Source organism: Sinocyclocheilus rhinocerous, unplaced genomic scaffold, assembly GCF_001515625.1.
Source record: "Sinocyclocheilus rhinocerous isolate Xijiao unplaced genomic scaffold, SAMN03320098_v1.1 scaffold281, whole genome shotgun sequence".
In the NCBI taxonomy this organism is placed as follows: Eukaryota; Metazoa; Chordata; class Actinopteri; order Cypriniformes; family Cyprinidae; genus Sinocyclocheilus; species Sinocyclocheilus rhinocerous.
In genome coordinates, this window is record NW_015623191.1 from 78,040 (window position 1) to 92,195 (window position 14,156).

Here is a 14,156-nt window from a genome sequence, read left to right on the forward strand (position 1 = left end):
TTTTTTTTTTTTTGTGTGTATAGTTTTTCTGAAATTAATTTTTATTTCAGTTTTAGTTATGTTAGTTCATCATGTTAAAACAAAAAGTCAGAAATTTTCTTTGGCAACCAGCTAAAATAAAATGTATTAAAAAAAAATATTTCGGTTAATGTTAATTTTATTTCAAGTGACAAAAATATAATAAATATAAAAACCCTTCAGCTTGTACATATATTTGTGTAAATTATATATATGTCTGTACATTGCTGTCAACTGTATTTTTGTACACTTTTTTTTTTTTTTTACATTTTATATCTTGTATTGATGTATTTAGTTCATGTATGCTCCTGCACATTTAGGCAAATAAAACGTGTTCTGATTCTGAATAACGTGTCATTTTCAGTGCTGTTGATGCATCTTTCTGGTGTTGTAGGTTCTGCTGGTCACGTCGTCCTTCATGTCGCCCACAGAGAGCCGTAACGGCACGAACACAAGCCGAGTGCGCTTCTTCGGGCCGAGCCAGCTGGTGAAGGCCACGGCGCAGGAGAAGTGGGACCGTGTGAAGATGGTGTGCAGTCAGCCTTACAGCAAGGTGAACATGTCATGATAGTCCCTCCAGATGCATAGCACCACTCCTGCGTGTGAGCGAGTCTTTATTGTGTGTTTGTGTGCAGTCCACAGCGTATGGAGTCTCCTTCATAAAGCTGCAGTCTCCTCCAGACGCTGACGATGCTCCCGTCTCGACTCCTCCGGTGAGTGCTGCTCCTCCAGAGTCCCGCTGTTTGACGGCGTGAACTCTTACACATCTGTTCGCTCTCTCCTGACAGAAACTCACTAAACTGGGTCAGTTCAGAGTCAAAGACGAATCCCCTTCCTCTGGCTCTAATATCCAGCCGGGAAGCCTGTTCTTCAGCAGAGACGGTGGCACTGCTAAAACCAGCACGGGACTCAAGGGTAATGCACTTCACAGGATTGATGGACACTGTTTGTAATGAAACCATGCATGATGATGTAACGGTGAACCGCGAGCCGATTCAAATCGGTTGAGATGCTAAACAAATCGCGATTCAGTTATGGGTAGGAGTTTATATGAATGCATGTCTGAGAGGAACTTACACGGTGCGATTTTTGCTGTCGTACGAGCTCGCAGGCGATTTTTTTTATCTCGGGAGAAAATCGCAGATGGTCGCGGCTCGTATCGTGTGAGAAGAATTACGGGCCGATCCGAGACGTTACGAGCACCTCTCGTCCTCCCGATAATTTTCAAACATGTCAAAAAAAATCGGATGCTGTCGGTTTAAATTTGTGGCGTATGTGCGGTTGAACGAGACGATTTGGCGATCCATCTGAAGTTGACCAATCAGAAGATGACAAAAACCATATAGTCTATAATAATTTTAGTTTAATTATACAGTTCTATTTTTTATTTGTTATTCCGAATGTGCCAAATTTGCCGTTCAGCTTTATGAATGAATATGCCTGTTGTATTTCCGGCAAAATGAGCAGAAATTCAGATATTGGCCTACTCCCTCGAGTTCTTTATGAAGAACAGAAAGTCCATGCTTTTCTCTGCTTTTCAGTCAGGGTGTCCGTGGGTCCTTAAAAAGTCTTAAAATGTCTTAAATTCGGATTCGATGGGTCTTAAATATTTTTTTATTTTATTTTTGAACTCAGCATCATCACATTAGGTCACATTAGACCATTTTTGCAAATCAGCACAATTATTTCCAAGATGCAGGGCTGCTTTTGCTGGTATATTTTGTGCACATGATCTAAAATAATCTTTATAAAACAGAGAGTTCCGGTCCTTGATTCTGATTGGCTGAGCCGCGTTCGAAGCTGTTGTAAATGACTCTACAAAGTAACATACACCTTTGTTTACGTTTGTCTGTTGCAATTTATAACAGCTAAGGGGGTTTTAGGCACTCATTGCTTTAAGTCACCACTTCAAATGTATTTTGTTACTGTTCCTTATAAAGCAAATTATCAAAGTTTTGTTTTTCTGCCAAAGCCAGATGTGATCCATGTTTAGAGAGTGTTAATATTGTACACAGAGGTGAATGTAATCAATATAGTTATTTTATTTCTCTCTCTGTTTCTATCAGTGTCTCCTCAGAACGTCAGATTGAGTTACGCTGCTCTGAAATCTGAAGGTTCGTCCACACCGTCGTCTTCCAGCAGCTCACAACAGGTGCTTATTTTTCAAGAAATTAAAGAAATTAGTACTTTTATTCATCAAGGACACATTAAATTGATCAAAAGTGACAGTAAAGACATTTAAATTCAGCTTTGATCACAGAAATAAATTACATCTTAACAGATATTCACATAGAAAACAGCTGTTTTAGATTCTAATAATATTTCAAATTTTTTACTGTATTTTTGATCAAATAAATGCCTCCGACCCCAAACTTCTTAACGGTTGTTCTCTCTGTTTTTGACCCTGATGTGAACACCCGAGTGTTTCTTTATTAGGGAATCGAGCTCGTGAACTGTCCCGATATAACCGTATTCCTGTCCTCTAACTAAAGAGCAGCTCGTTTACCTTCCTTATTAAATTAGCTCCAGCTCTTCGGTGACCATAAATCATCTCTCCGAAGCGAACCTGATGCTGGTGTTTTTGTGCTGAAGCGGCAGATATTTTGTAGCCACCTGTAATGGATTATTGACCTTTTATAGCGTTCCAGAATCATATCCTTATAATTAGAACTGAGAAACTGTGAATCTCAGCAGGATCCGAGATGAAGATGCTGCAGCTGCTGTAGGACAGAGGTTATCGAGTGATTGCTTTTATCACGCTCTCTTTAGAAAATATTAAGCGCTTGAATGTTAAGAAACCTGTAAGACTTTCTTCTGTGCACAAGAAGAGGATCTGGTGAGGATCGAGCAGAAGGTCTGGTGACTGTGTGTCTGTGTGTTTCTCATAGGCTCCTGTGAAGAGGAAGTTTGAGTTCAGTAAAAAGCGTCTGGAAGCCGCCGGTCCGCCGCCCAAAAAGCCCAGTTCATCTGGTTCTTCTGAGGCTAACTCTGCCACACCGAAGTCTAAAGCAAGAACCGGAGCAACTGCGAGTCCTGTCAGCAGCGGTAAATGAAGAGCCGAATGCATTAACTCAGTGGTTCTCAGAAACTAGGAGTGTCCAGGGATTAAAATAAGTATAATTGAAATACATTTCTGGATTGAAGAAGTTTTAAGAGCTGAATGTGCTTCTGCTCTTTTAAGCGAAATAATCTGTGTGATTTTCCAGATTTACTGTATTTTTTACACTCAGTTTTACCTGATTAAACATTTCAGAGCTTGACAAAGCTCTATTCAGAAATAGCATAAGGTTTAATTAAAGGAATAGTTACAGTACACCCCGATATGGAAATGTGCTGATAATTTACTCACCCTCAGGCCATCTGAGATCAGGATGAGTTTGTTTCTTCATCAGATCTGGAGAAATGTAGCTTTCCTGGCTCTTCCAAGCTTTATAATGGCAGTGAATGGGTGTTATTTTTCAATAGTCCAAAAGAAGTCCAATAAAGCGCATCCATCCATCATAAAAAGTGCCTCACGCGGCTCCGGGGGGTTAATAAAGGCCTCCTGAAGTGAATCGATGGGTTTTTATAAGACAAATATCCATATTTAAAACTTTATAAACCGTAATCTCTAGCTTCTGCTAAGTGTTGTACGCGTGTTCATTCCAGCGGATGACGTAGGCGTAGCGTAAGCTCTGGTGAGAATATGCTCGTCTCGTGAGAACCAACGTTTGTTTACAGGGGCAAAGGAAACCCAGTCTCCTCTCGGCTTATATCGAAATCCTCCCATATTGTTCTTTATAAATCTTCGTTTTGTGATTCTAATTCGTGACCGGTGTTTTGTTTTGCTCTCTCAACTGCGCTTAATCATTCATCACTTATCATCAGAATGCGCGTACGACAGTTAGCGGAAGCTAGAGATTACGGTTTATAAAGTTTTAAAAATTTATATTTTTCTTACAAAAACGCATCGATTAACTTCAAGACGCCTTTATTAACCCCCGGAGCCGTGTGAGGCACTTTTTATGATGGATGGATGCGCTTTATTGGACTTCTTTTGGACTCTTGAAAAATAACACCCATTCACTGCCATCATAAAGCTTGGAAGAGCCAGGATATTGTTTTATATAACTCAGATTGGATTCGTCTGAAAGAAGAAAGTCATATACACCTAGGATGGCTTGAGGGTGAGTAAATCATGGGGTTAACTGATGGACTGGAGTGCAGTGGATTACTTGTGATGTTTTTATCAGGCTCTCATTCTGACGGCACCCATTCACTGCAGAGACACTGATGGAATATCTTCAGTTGTTTTAGCTTTTTAAAACTTGTTTTTATTCATATTAAGTAATCTTGAGAACCACTGCTCAGAGTGTTTCCATTGTAGATGCAACTGAATTCTTATCGCGCTTCTTAAATTTGCAGCTTCTCCAGCCCAGAAGACATCAGACAAGCGAGAGAGTCCTAAATCCAAGCCAGAGCTCAAACCTAAACCTAAAGCCAAGTCTGCAGAACCGGTGCCTTTTAACCGCATCATGGAGGGAGTGGTGTTTGTCCTGAGCGGCTTCCAGAACCCCCTTCGCGGAGAGCTGCGGGACAAAGCGCTGGCCTTGGGAGCCCGATACCGAGCCGACTGGACCCCAGACTCCACACACCTCATGTAAGGAAGCGTTCAGAGCCTCACGACGTGATTCAGCGTTCAGAACCGCCTCGTGTTTGTTCAGAGTTTTTGTGTCTCTCCTGCAGCTGTGCTTTCGCCAACACGCCCAAATACAGTCAGGTGAAAGCAGCCGGAGGCGTCATCGTCAGGAAGGAGTGGGTGATGGACTGCCACAAAACAAAGCAGAAGATTTCCTTCAAACGGTGAGCATGAAGTTCTCATTTCTGTTCTGTCATTATTGGTAGCTGATGTGAGTTCAGATCATGAGAATCACGGGAATTGCATCATTTCAGGTCAGTGGTGTTATAGTAAAAAAAATAAATAAATAAGTTCATTTATTGAAATAAGCTGAAATAAAATATAAGTATTAGATGAAAAGCTTTAAAGATAAAAGTTTAAATACTAAAATGACTTTAAAAAGCACAATAAAATTGCTGAAATAAAATTAAAATTAAATAGAAATATAAAAAAATTACAAAAGCATTCATTACTAAATTTAGTATTACTAAATTACTCAAATGTATTTTAAGACATTAAAATAAAGCTAAATAAAAAATATTAAAGAAAACAAAAACTAATAAGACTGACAAAAGCACATAATTACTAAAAGTGAAATAAAAATAAAGCTAAATACAAATGTTTAAAAAAAACTGATACAAATCACAAAAGCACAACAAAATTACTAAAACTGAAATAAAATAAAGCTAAATAGAAATACTAAAAACTAAAAAATGACAAAAGCACAATACATTTACTAAAACTGAAATAAAAATAAAAAGCATTAATTACTAAATTTAGTATTACTAAATTACTAAAATGTATTTTAAGACATTAAAATAAAGCTAAATAAAAACATTAAAGAAAACAAAAACTAATAATACTGACAAAAGCACATAATTACTAAAACTGAAATAAAAATAAATAATAAAGTAAAGCTAAATACAAATGTTTAAAAAAAAAGATACAAATGACAAAAGCACAACAAAATGACTAAAACTGAAATAAAATAAAGCTAAATAGAAATACTAAAAACTAATAAAAATTACAAATGCACAACAAAATACAATTACTAAAACTTAAATGAAAATGAAAACTAAAAATATAAAAATAATTAAGTTAATTTAAAAACATTAAAGTAAAAAAGTCATTAAAAATATTAATAAATACTAAAAAAATATATAAATAATACTAAACTAACACTGATTCAGACATACAGTATTTACATGCAGTTATCATTTCTGACACGATGTGAACTGAATGTCCAGTGTTTTTCTGACAGTCTGTGTAACTGAAGAAGCGTGAGGTTAATTTTGCCCATGCTTTAAAACAAATACCACAGCAAAAACAACTAGATTATTAATATAAATGTCAAATATGAAAGTGTTAAAGACAAGTAAACAGTCAGTAATAAGATAGGAACAAACAAATCAATTAGCAATATCCTAAATAAATACAACTGAACCAAATTTCAGGTACAGAAACTGTAATTAAAAGTTTAAAAACACTGCATAGTTTTCTTTTCATAAATAAAATATAGATTAATCAATTAAAGTTATTAAATATATTCAGTCAAATCAGTGAATGATTTTCTTTTGTTCTTAGATTAACATTAATGACAGGCAGTGCGTTTATTAGGCTGCTGTCTCTTTAACACCGAACGCACGCAGATCTAAAAATACTGTACATGTGTGTTTTCTTTCTCATCTGTTTACGTTCACGTAAGACAAAAACAGCTGTGTTTATGATGATATACTGACCTAGTTTTCTGCATATTGGTGCATATTCACCTCTATTCTCTGTGCTCGCGCTTCGTGTGCGCTGCACGCAAACAGATTTCAAAGCAGAATCGAAATGCACGCGTCTTATCGAATACCCGGTTCTTGGAAATTTGGAACCGGTTTTCGATACCCAACCCTACTACACACACAGATCTGGCTCTGCACTCATTTGCTAGTCGAGTCACGCAGATGCTGATGCACTGGCTCTGATAGAGACGTTGCCGGTCTATAATGACCCATCTGAGTGTGCAGTTCGTTTAAAGTGTGCGTGGAGCAAAAAGTGCTCTGAATAATGAATGATTGAAGTCCGTCTCTCAGCAAAGGCCACATGAGGTCTGAGTTTCTCCTAGACTAAAGAGCTGCTCGCTGCACATTAGTGGTTATGTTTTGTGGCATTGCTGTTGCGTTGCATTGGTTCTCCAGTGTTTCTGCAGGTGGGTTTGTGTTGATTTATCTGTGAAGGTGCTTAAGATAAAGCTGAAGATGACAAACTAAACAGCCATGGCTTCATTCATTGGTTAGTCTGTGCAATACCACTAACCCATATCAAATATTCACAGTGATTATGGGAATATAAAATTATGCAACTTCATGAATAGTGCAATATTTGATTTAATGCACTTTTTTTTTTTTTTTTTTTAAATGATAGACAAATATTCAAACTGGTATTGATGGTAAATATTGCTATTAATGATTTATGTATTGTTATATTGGTGCATATAAATGAAAACAATTAAATAGATTTTTTTCAAAACAGTTTGAAAAACATTTGAACCAGATTTTTACTTAATTTTAAATCTCAGTATTTTAAATCTACTTCACTGATGCATCATCTGATTTAAAAAAAGGATGTATGTATAATTTTTTTTGTTTGTTTTAAATGACAAAAGCACAATGAAAGGGTGTTTCCGCCACTTAATAACAAATAAAAAAACAGGATAATTGCTTTTTTTTTAAATCTCATAGTTCTGACATTTTTTCCCAGAATTGTGAGTTATAAAGTCTAATTCCGAGGGAAAAACAAGACTATTGTCTAATAATTGCGAGTTTATATTTCACAATTCTGACTTTATAACTCGTAATTGTTAGTTTATATCATGCAATTTTGAGAAAAAAAATATTGCAGAATTTGTCAGTTGTCATCTGTTAAAGCTAAACTTTTAAAAGTGACAAAAGCACAGGAAGAAAAAACTCTAGAAATATAGAGATATGTGTGTGAACCAGATTTTTACTGTATTTTATTTTTTACATTTCAATCTTTTGAATTTACTTTATTGATGCATTCTCTTATTAAAATATATGTGTCTTTAATATCAATATGTGTGTGTGTATATGTGTGTATATGTGTGTATGAGTGTGTGTGTGTACATACACTTTACTTTACTTTACTTTTAGTCATTTAGCAGACGCTTTTATCCAAAGCGACTTACAAATAAGAAAAAGTAATTAAAACTAAAAGCTAAAACTCTATAAATACTATATATATACAGACAGGTGTGTGGCTTTCCTAATCAAGTCCAATCAGTATAATCAAACACAGCTGGACTCAAATGAAGGTGTAGAACCATCTCAAGGATGATCAGAAGAAATGGACAGCACCTGAGTTAAATATATGAGTGTCACAGCAAAGGGTCTGAATACTTAGGACCATGTGATATTTCAGTTTTTCTTTTTTAATAAATCTGCAAAAATGTCAACAATTCTGTGTTTTTCTGTCAATATGGGGTGCTGTGTGTACATTAATGAGGAAAAAAAATTAACTTAAATGATTTTAGCAAATGGCTGCAATATAACAAAGAGTGAAAAATTTAAGGGGGTCTGAATACTTTCCGTACCCACTGTATATACACACATTTAAGAAAATAAAATAAATTAAATAAAAATGACAAATGCATACAACAACATTTCAAAATACATACACAAAAGATTTTATATATATATTATATTTTTTTTGATTACTGTCAAAAAGCTGGAATATATTGTTTTGTGTGTGTGTGTTATTTTTGGTATATATTGCCCGGCCCTGGTGATTATCATAACAGTGCTGCTTGATAAAAGCCCAGTGCTGAGCGTGTTTTGTGTGTGTTTATCCGTTTAGCAGTCGTCTCGTCTCATGTTCTTCTGTGCCGGCTCTCCATTGTGTCCGCTTCGAGTGCCCACCTCAGTTTATGTATTCTGTATTTAAAAGCTGCATCTGCCATGCGTAATTAAAGCAGACACTTCCTTTGAAGATGAGGAGGGTGTATCTGTCCGCGCACACGTCTCTCAAACACACACACACACGCTCACGCTCACTCACACACACACACTCTCACACACTCGCTCACACACTCGCGCACACACGCACACACACTCTCTCGCACACACACACACTCTCTCACACACACACACACACACTCTCTCTCTCTCTCTCACTCTCACACACACACACACACACACTCTCTCTCTCTCTCTCACTCTCACACACACACACACACACACTCTCTCTCTCTCTCTCACTCTCACACACACACACACACACACTCTCTCTCTCTCTCTCACTCTCACACACACACACACACACACTCTCTCTCTCTCTCTCACTCTCACACACACACACACACACACTCTCTCTCTCTCTCTCACTCTCACACACACACACACACACACTCTCTCTCTCTCTCTCACTCTCACACACACACACACACACACTCTCTCTCTCTCTCTCACTCTCACACACACACACACACACACACTCACTCTCTCTCTCTCTCTCACACACACACACACTTTCTCACACTCACACTCACACACTCACTCTCTTACACACTCACACACACACACTGGTTTGTTTTTGTGAAAAGTGGGGACTCTCCATAGGCGTGGTGTGTGTCCTTGCAGAACCTCCGAACGCTTTTCTCGAACCCTTTTGCACACACTTCTGTTTTATTCCCATTAATACTTCTGCTTGATAAAGCAGACGTTGATTGTTTGTTTTCATGCACATTTTAAAAGAATATCTCACCTAAAACCATTTGAAAATTGATAATTTTATTATATTATTTTCTTTCGTCAATGAAACAAACATGAAATGTTGAGCAGAATCTCCAAGCTGCTCTCGTCAATACAGTGCGATGGCGATTTACACGGTTCACTATATTCCACGTCTTCTGAAGTCACATGACATATGTCTTAAAGTAAATGAGTCATATGGACTATTGTTATAATTCTTATATTATGTTATAATATTTATAATACAGCCACAATCCCCATTATTTTACAGGAAAAAGAACATTTTGGACATTCTGCAAAATATCTCCTTTTGTTTTTTCAACAAAAAAGATGCATCTTTTTAATCTCAATTCTGACTTTTTCTGAGTTTACATCTCGCAGTTAATAACTCGCAATTGCAGTATATAAACTTTTGCAAGTCTGAGAAAAAGTCTGAATTGCATGATACAAAGGTAGTTGCAAATTATTATTTTTTTAAATCTTACAATTGACTTTTTTTCTCCAAAATTGCATTTTTGAGGAAATTCTGAGGGGAAAAAAGGTCAGAAAAATATTTAAATTGAGTTAAATTTTAACTTTTAATTTTAAGAGTTTATAACTCGCAATTGTGAGATATAAATCACAGTTCTGCGGAAAAAAAGTCAGAATTGCATGATATAAACTTTGCATTTACATCTCGCAATTCTGACCTTTTTTTCTCAGAATTGACATTTCACAATGAATATTGCAATTATGAGATATGATAATTTTGTTATATTTTTTAATGCTTGGCGGAAATAAGCTTCCATAGATTTAGAACAACTCAAGGATGAAATTATGACTGTTTTGATGATTTCTTTAATGGAGCAAAATGTAAAGGTACTGGGAAAAAAAATTCTGTATTACAGGATTTCAGCTCCTGAATTAATGTTCAGGTTTTTCCAGGTATCTCATGAATGGAGCCGAGTCCAGTTCGGAGAGTGAAGCAGAAGAGGATGAGAGCGAGGAGGAGACGCAGAAAGCGGTAACTGCTTTATATATGCTCACGTCTCAAGAAACATGCAAAACTGTCTTCCCTTCATTCGTGAATAAAAAGAGCATCATAACCTTGCGTGTTGTTGCCATAGAGACGACATCCTCAGATTTGTTGACTTCCTGTCACGCATCATCGACTCAAGCAGGAAGCACATTAACGCGAAACAACTGCATAAGCATTGATTTTCTCGTGCTTCTCTAGAAAACACCAGAAAAGAGGCAGCTGACCCCAAAAAAGCAGGCGATTAAGGAAGAAGAGGAGGAGTATGGAGGTTCAACGGATGCTGAAGATCCAGGTAAAGACTATAGAAATCGAGTATGCTTATCTTCACTTAAAAACATCTGTTGACTGCTTTCTAGAAATGCAACAGAATATTCACTTTCATTTCAACAAACCTGTAAAGCTCTTCCACACGAGTAGCTGAAGGATAACGAGTTTGTGAATCCTAGCTGAAGGATAACGAGTTGAACATTCTTGTGAAGGTTTACACCAGAGTTTATTATTATTTACTTAAATACTTTTATAGAGTTTAATAATATTTTAATTTTAGTTTCAGTAATTTTTGTCATTTTTATTAGTTTTAAATATTTCTATTTAGCTTTAATTCATATTTATATAATTCATATTCATATGTATGTATTTCAAGTTTAAGTATTAAAATAACTAAAATTATTTGAATTTTCATTTAAGTCGTTTTTTCATCTAATATTTATATTCTTTTAGTATTTCAATTAATTAGTTTTTTTTCTTCATTTTTATTAGTTTTTTTTATATTTCTATTTAGCTTAATTTATAAAAATAAAAAATATTTCAAGTTTAAGTACTAAAACTACTAAAACTGTTTTATTTTAATTAGTCGCCAAAGGAACATTTCTAATTTTCGTTTACATTTAAGTCATTTTTTTCATCTAATATTTATATTCTTTCAGCTTTTTTTTCAATTAATGAACATTTTTTATTTAAATTTTCAGTAATTTGATCTTTTTTTTGGTCGTTTTTATTTTTAAAGTATTTCTTTTTTGATTTAATTCATATGTATTTCAAGTTTAAGTACTAAAACGACTAAAACTTTCATTTTAGTTAGTCGCCAAAGGAACATTTCTAATTTTCGTTTACATTTAAGTCATTTTTTCATCTAATATTTATATTCTTTCAGCTTTTTTCAATTAATGAAATTTTTAAAATTTTAATTTTCAGTAATTTGATAATTATTTGCAATTTTTATTCATTTTTTAAATATTTCTATTTCGCTTTAATTCATATTTATTTCAAGTTTAAGTACTATTTTATTTTAGTTACCTGCTAAAGCAACATTTCTAATTTCCATTTACGTTTAAGTTGGTTTTTCGTCTAATATTTATATTTTTCAGCTTCATTTCAAATAATGAAAAATTTCAGCTTTTTCAATTAACGAAAAATTATTTTAGTTAACAATAATACACACAAATCGATAAAGCGGCACTGCAGCAAAACTGTTCTCCACTTTTGACATTAAAACCTAAACATGCACACGAGGCGTTGAAAAACCAGACAGGAAGCCGATAAAGTCGTTTACGTGCAGGTTGATAATCTAGTTGTTTTGCTTAAACGGCTTAAGCAGAATCAGTGTAAGATTATGCATTTAAACCGAAAAAATGTCCACAGCAAAGATCATTAATGGCCATTTTGAGCGATTTATTGATCATCACCTTCTGAAGCTGAACACATGCCAGAACAGGTAAGACTTGTCAACTGCGCTCAGGCCCTCATCGAAAATCGTTAGCATGTGAACCCGTTTGCCGTGGGGTCCCTTCACTCCGGCTGCGTGTCGCACGATTACGAGGGAGGACAGGAGAGGCCGGGTTAATGAAGCAGCGCTCCAATCAATCAGGAGAAATAAAAAACGGAGGGCCATAAGAGAGCAGTAGGATTGGAGAGGAAAAGGTGCGTCCACAGCAAAGATCATTAATGGCCATTTTGAGCGATTTATTGATCATCACCTTCTGAAGCTGAACACATGCCAGAACAGGTAAGACTTGTCAACTGCGCTCAGGCCCTCATCGAAAATCGTTAGCATGTGAACCCGTTTGCCGTGGGGTCCCTTCACTCCGGCTGCGTGTCGCACGATTACGAGGGAGGACAGGAGAGGCCGGGTTAATGAAGCAGCGCTCCAATCAATCAGGAGAAATAAAAAACGGAGGGCCATAAGAGAGCAGTAGGATTGGAGAGGCTGGAAGTGCTACAGACACTCGCCCGCAGCATTCGCACAGACGAGACTTGGGCATGTTTCTCATTTCTATGTAAATTGAGGGGCTGCAAGAGCAAGCCTCGCTCTCCTGGATGTGTTCATGCAACTTAAAACCATTCAGAGGAAAACGATGAATCATTGTCATGATCGTTATTAGGGCTGGACTGCATACTGTGCAATAATAGAGATGTCAACAGGTCGAGATTTAGATCTAGCACACAGAATATTGGGGAAATGCAGAGTGGCAATGCTATTTTAGTGTAACAGATACTATTATCATTTTTTCTTAATTTATTCATTTTTTATTAGTTTAGTTATTTTAGTACATAAAGTTTTTTTTATTATTTTTTGTAGTTTTTGTCTGTTTTATTTTTTTATTCATTTTTAATATGCCTGTTTTTATTAGTTTAGTTATTTTAGTACATAAAGTTTTTTATTTATTTTTTGTACTGAGATACTATTATTTTTTTATTAATATTTTGATTCAGTTTTTATATTTTAGTTTTTTATCTTTTTTATTATTTTTTATAATTTTGTTAATATGCCTGTTTTTATTAGTTTAGTTATTTTAGTACATAAAGTTTTTTATTTATTTTTTGTACTGAGATACTATTATAATTTTTTATTAATATTTTGATTGTTTTATTTTTATATTTTCTATATTTTAGTTTTTATCTTTTTTATTATTTTTTATAATTTTGTTAATATGCCTGTTTTGTATTAATATTTTGATTGTTTTATTTTTCTATTTTATATATTTAGTGTTTTGTCTTTTTTATTATTTTTTTATTCATTTTTAATATGCCTGTTTTTATTAGTTTAGTTATTTTAGTACATAAATTTTTTTATTTTTTGTGTTTCAGCTTTAGCAGAACATGATAGGCTAAAACTATAAGTCCTTACAGACTGAGATATACGTATTTGCGCATTTCATTTTCTGGACTATCCGTAATAGGCTTTCCTGCATGATTATTTAAATATTAAGATCAGTTTGTGGTGCATACTGTTGACTTAAAATACGAGTACTGTCTATTTCTATTATGTTTTTTCATGTTGTGCATCCGCTCGCAGAGGGCGACGCGTCTGGCATGGACACTGAAGATGAGCTGAACAGGTAAGACATTTATTGCTTTCTAAATACGTCATCATTATTGTCATCAGTTGTCCTTAATATTTTGACGTTCCCTGTTTGTGCTCTTTTCCCAGTTGTTTTTAGATTCTCGTTATTCAGGCTCTTGAAAAATGTTGTCTAAATGCAGCTAAAGAAGAGTTATTGATCAGGGTCAAAGTGCAAACCTGCACTTATTTGATCAAAAATACAGTAAAAATTGTGAAATATTATTAGAATCTAAAACAGCTGTTTTCTATGTGAATATCTGTTAAACTGTAATTTATTTCTGTGATCAAAGCTGTATTTTCAGCATCATTACTCCAGTCTTCAGTGTCACACGATCTTCAGAAATCATTCTAATATGCTGATTTGCTGCT

The 14,156-nt window shown here is 35.1% G+C and overlaps 1 protein-coding gene across 2 annotated transcripts in view; it reads left to right on the forward strand.

Moving 5' to 3' along the window:
- Positions 1–14,156, forward strand: part of LOC107737754 (DNA repair protein XRCC1-like) — a 22,728-nt gene that overhangs the window by 4,481 nt on the left and 4,091 nt on the right. For both annotated transcript variants that reach the window (XM_016549401.1, XM_016549470.1), the window contains exons 5-14: positions 413–571; positions 654–731; positions 807–933; positions 2,085–2,170; positions 2,907–3,063; positions 4,423–4,657; positions 4,744–4,860; positions 10,351–10,429; positions 10,643–10,736; positions 13,740–13,782. In XM_016549401.1, coding sequence (XP_016404887.1) covers positions 413–571; positions 654–731; positions 807–933; positions 2,085–2,170; positions 2,907–3,063; positions 4,423–4,657; positions 4,744–4,860; positions 10,351–10,429; positions 10,643–10,736; positions 13,740–13,782 — 1,175 coding nt within the window. The remainder of the gene's footprint in view (positions 1–412; positions 572–653; positions 732–806; positions 934–2,084; positions 2,171–2,906; positions 3,064–4,422; positions 4,658–4,743; positions 4,861–10,350; positions 10,430–10,642; positions 10,737–13,739; positions 13,783–14,156) is intronic.